Source organism: Mus pahari, chromosome 14 (assembly GCF_900095145.1).
Source record: "Mus pahari chromosome 14, PAHARI_EIJ_v1.1, whole genome shotgun sequence".
NCBI lineage: Eukaryota > Metazoa > Chordata > Mammalia > Rodentia > Muridae > Mus > Mus pahari.
In genome coordinates, this window is record NC_034603.1 from 70,111,457 (window position 1) to 70,115,705 (window position 4,249).

Genomic DNA, 4,249 nt, shown 5'->3' on the forward strand with positions numbered 1-4,249 from the left:
ACAGCCAAGGCCACACAGAGACAGCCCGTCTCAAAAAACAAACAAACAAACAAAAGAAACCAAAGCAAACCGATAAGAAAGTGCTAGATCCTCAAAGGAGAAAAGCAATGGGACTCCAGATCAGTAAGTAGCTAGAAATCAGCCCCATCCTGTCCCCTTAAAGCAGAACTCAACAGGGGCGTTTTCCAGGTCTCTGGAGACACAGGAGCTGGTGCCAACCTCAAACAAGTTGTAAGCTTTTGTGTATTACTAACAACTATCTAGATAGGCTTTGATAATGCTGCCTATGTTTTCCTTTTTTAAATTTAATATGTGGACATGTTTGTGTGTGTGTAGATGTACATGTATGTGCTAGTGCATATGTATGTGTGTTGTATGACAAAACTTTCCTGGGGAGATGCAACACACATGCCTACCTACTTACCACAGATAGAGAACTCCTGACAGACCGAAGTACCAATACCACCAAGTCCAACTTGCTGAACCAATGAGTTTTATTGGAGTTACTTATAAGAATATGGGTGAGGAGTTACTTATGGGAGCAGAAATTATTTAAAGAGAGCTGATTCACCAAGAACCACCCCAGCACGTGTGACAGCTCACAAGGCTGGGAATGTAGGCACACAATGCAGCCTGCAGGCAGCTAAACAAGTTGAAACCTGTCCTTTCCAGTTGGTCTAAACCTCTTACAGGCATCTTGGCTGGTTTCTGATTCTCCCGGGCAGCAGTCTGGTGTGGGTTTGGCTTTTTTTTAAAAAAATCGTTTATTTTTGGCAGGTTGGCTGAGAGAGACTCTGAGCTTTTACGGCTTAATCTGCTGGGGAAGGGCCTAGTGACTCTGGTCAGGTTCGGGGACTTCCTTCAGCTCTTGTGAGTTGTTAGCCTTCCTGCTTAAGGGGCTTCCCTGCAGGATGGAATGTTTCAATCTCTGAGGAAACTGTTATGTAACAGCTTATGTGTGGAGGCCAGACACCTACTTCAGGTATCAAAACTCAGATGCTAGCCACCTTATACTTAGACATTTTTTTTTTTTTTTTGAGACGGGTTTCTCTGTGTAGCCCCCCCCAACTGTCCTGGAATATGCTCTATAGACCAGGCTAGCCTCAAATCCAGTGAACTGTCCCACCCATCAATCATTTTTTAAGTTAAAAAATTACATCAGAGTTAGGCTGTTGATGCAAGCCTTCAATCAGAGGATCAGGGAGTCAGAGGTTGGTGGATCTCCGTGAGTTTGAGGTCAGCCTGGTTTAAAAAGTGAGTTCCCAGAAAGCAAGGGCTATGTAGAGACTCTAAACAACAAAAATTTAAAAAGTAAATAAAAAAGTCTGTCTATTATATGGGCATATATGTGTTTGTCTATCTATCATGTGTTTATCATATGGGTGTATATATGTATGGAAGTACATGCATGACAGAACACATGTAGAGACCAGCAGACAACTTGGTGGAGTTGATTCTCACCTTGCATGATGGCTCAAACTCAATCATCAGTCTTGAAGACACATGCTTTTACCTATTGCGCCATCTCGCTGTCCCCCACCTTGTCTTTGGAGACAGGATCTTGCGGAGGAGGTACGCTGGCCGGCCAGGGAGGCCCCGTGATCCAGCCAGACCTCCCAAGCGCTGGGATTGCCACATCTGGTTTATTTGTCACGGGTTCTGAGGATGAGACTTAGGTTCTCACACTTGACGGAAAGTAATTTACTATCATCCCAACCCCAAATCTCTCTTTTTTTTAGTTTATGTGTGTGCCCGTGCGCACATTCTTGCCCGTTTGTGTCCGCGTTGGAAGCCAGAGTTTGATATGGTGTGTTTCCTCTGTCATTCCCCATCTCGAGTTAGAGATGGTTGTGAATCAGAAAAAAACGGTCGGGCCTACGTGGGCCAGTAAGCTCTTCCTCCTAGTCTACCTCCATTAGTGCCCGAGCTAAATGAACATCTGCTCAATCCCGTGTGTCTCAAATTTTGATTTGAGTGCAAACACCCTAAAACGCCTGTGTTTACTCCTTTAACATTTCAGAGCCCCCCCTTCGCCGTGCTTGAGCGCGCGCGCGCGCGCACACACACACACACACACACACACACACACACACATTTTGAGGGCTTTACATTTTTCTAAGACCCTTATCAGACTGTTTATGTCACCATCTCGTAAGGTCGCCGGAATAGCTAGAAAACAGCAAACATTAAAAAACAACAAACTCAAAACAAAACAAACAAAACAAATTCAGGGTGAAGTTTGTTCGAAAAGTCATATTCGCATTTAATAGTCAAAACACCTTCACCCTAAAGGAAACCTGGGCCCAGGACAGAGGGCAGCTCTTAAAAAAGCCGGGCGTGGTGGCGCACGCCTTTAATCCCAGCACTCGGGAGGCAGAGGCAGGCGCGCGGATTTCTGAGTTCGAGGCCAGCCTGGTCTACAGAGTGAGTTCCAGGACAGCCAGGGCTACACAGAGAAACCCTGTCTGGAAAAAAAGAGAGAGAGAGAGAGAGACAGAGGGGAAGGGTTTCGTTTCTTTGCCCCCTGAAAAAGGCTACAAAAGTCTGTGGGGACTGGCGGCGGCGCTGTGGCGTTCTGGGAACTAGGGGCAGAGAACAAGACCCCAAACGAAGATGCTGGCCTCAGGTGCCTGGCGGAGGGCTTTCGGGTCATCGGCCTGTTGCTGTGTGATTTCTCTAATCTTCCAACCACCGCTACCAAGCCAATAGGCGCGCGCGCCTCCCATCAGCCAATCAGCAGGCCGGTGCTCTTCCGTTCCGGCCAATCCCGAGCGAGCTTCCTTTGAGCGGGAAACATCTTCAGCCGCGGCCTGAGAGCAAGCCCAGGGCGAAGTCGGCTAACTGCTCCTTCTGAGCCTCGTCTCTAGGGGGGCAACAGACCCTGGAGGCGGTCGCCCATTGGCTGGGCCGCGGGCCAATGAGGGGTGCGAGATGAGGGGTGACGGGGCCTCCTGGGCGTGGGCGTGGGCGGGGCGCCGGCGGCCGGTGCCTAGTCGCGAGGCGCGGGTAGCAATGTAACGGCCTCTCGTCCGTCGCACCGGCTCGGCTCGGCCCCCCCGCCCACAGACCGGCTCCTGGCAGCTCCGACGGCGGCCGCGGCAGCGGTGGGGTGCGGGCTGAGGGAGCTGGGCCTCGACGTCCTCCCTCATCCCTGTACCCCGGGAGCTGTAGCTAGCCCAGGAGGCGCTGGGGGGCCCCCATGGAGGTGAGCGGCGGAGACACCTGCCGGCCCTGTCACCCCCAAGGCCTGAGGGAGGGACCTGAGGTAACTGGGGGGCTTCGAGGATGGCGGCCCCCGGGAGAGACGCTGAGGAGCAGGCGCGTCCCTCTGCGCGCTTCTTCTTTAAGGAGTCCGGGGTGGTGGCGGTGGCGGTGGCTGGGGGTAGGGGGTGGCGGGCACCGGTGGTGGAGCCCCAACATGTCGCCGGGCCGAGTGGCGCGTGGGGAAGGGGGCCTCAGGGCGAGGGTTGACCTCCCTGAGGCCTCGGGAGCGGAGGCGTCACCTCCGTCAGCCTGTCGAGGCGCAATGGCGCGGAGGCGTCTGTCAGGGCCGTCGAGGGCCGCCCGCCGCGCGTCTCGGAGCTGATGCGCAGTGACGGGGTGGGGTGGGGGACCCCGAGTTAGTGTCCCCCCAAGGATCTGCAGTTAGACGGCCCTGGCTGCAGCTCCCCCCGGCTGCGCGGCGCTCCGTGGTGACGACCCGGTGTTTCCTCCTCCGTTTCCGAGCAGCCGAAGGTGGCGGCGGCGGCGGCGGCGTTCCGTGGAAGCGCGAATCGGTGCTGGAACCTCAGCGTGGACACCAGCAATAGATTATCCGACGTCTTCAACAGCATGATGCTGACCGGCTCCGCGCCCTTCTATGATTGCTACAAGTCGCAGGTCCATGAACAAATTCAAGACTTTGTTTGTCGTCGTCTCCCCCCCATCCCTACCCTCCAATCCTCTCCCTCCCTTCCTTTGTAGTCTCCCCACCCACCCATCCATGCTCTACCGCAAACCCAGGACCTTCAGCTCCAGTCCCATACATGTTGAAAAAAACTCCAGTCAGAATTAGAAGCTGGGGAAAACAGGCTTCTATCATTATTATTATTATCATTATTATTATATTTATCTAGTTCTATATAGACATCAATATATATATATATATATATATGTGGAGGGGGCACGGAATATTATTATATTTTATATAATATTTATTATATAAATATTATATTTATCTAGTTCTCTCTCTCTCTCTCTCTCTCTCTCT

At 52.1% G+C, this 4,249-nt stretch overlaps 1 protein-coding gene across 1 annotated transcript in view; it reads left to right on the plus strand.

The window, feature by feature from the left end:
• The first annotated feature begins 3,030 nt into the window (after positions 1-3,030).
• Positions 3,031-4,249, plus strand: part of Meioc (meiosis specific with coiled-coil domain) — a 20,533-nt gene continuing 19,314 nt past the window's right edge. The window contains exons 1-2 of the mRNA XM_021213984.1: positions 3,031-3,265; positions 3,730-3,879. Of these exons, the coding sequence (XP_021069643.1) occupies positions 3,200-3,265; positions 3,730-3,879 (216 nt within the window). The 5' untranslated portion in view covers positions 3,031-3,199. The remainder of the gene's footprint in view (positions 3,266-3,729; positions 3,880-4,249) is intronic.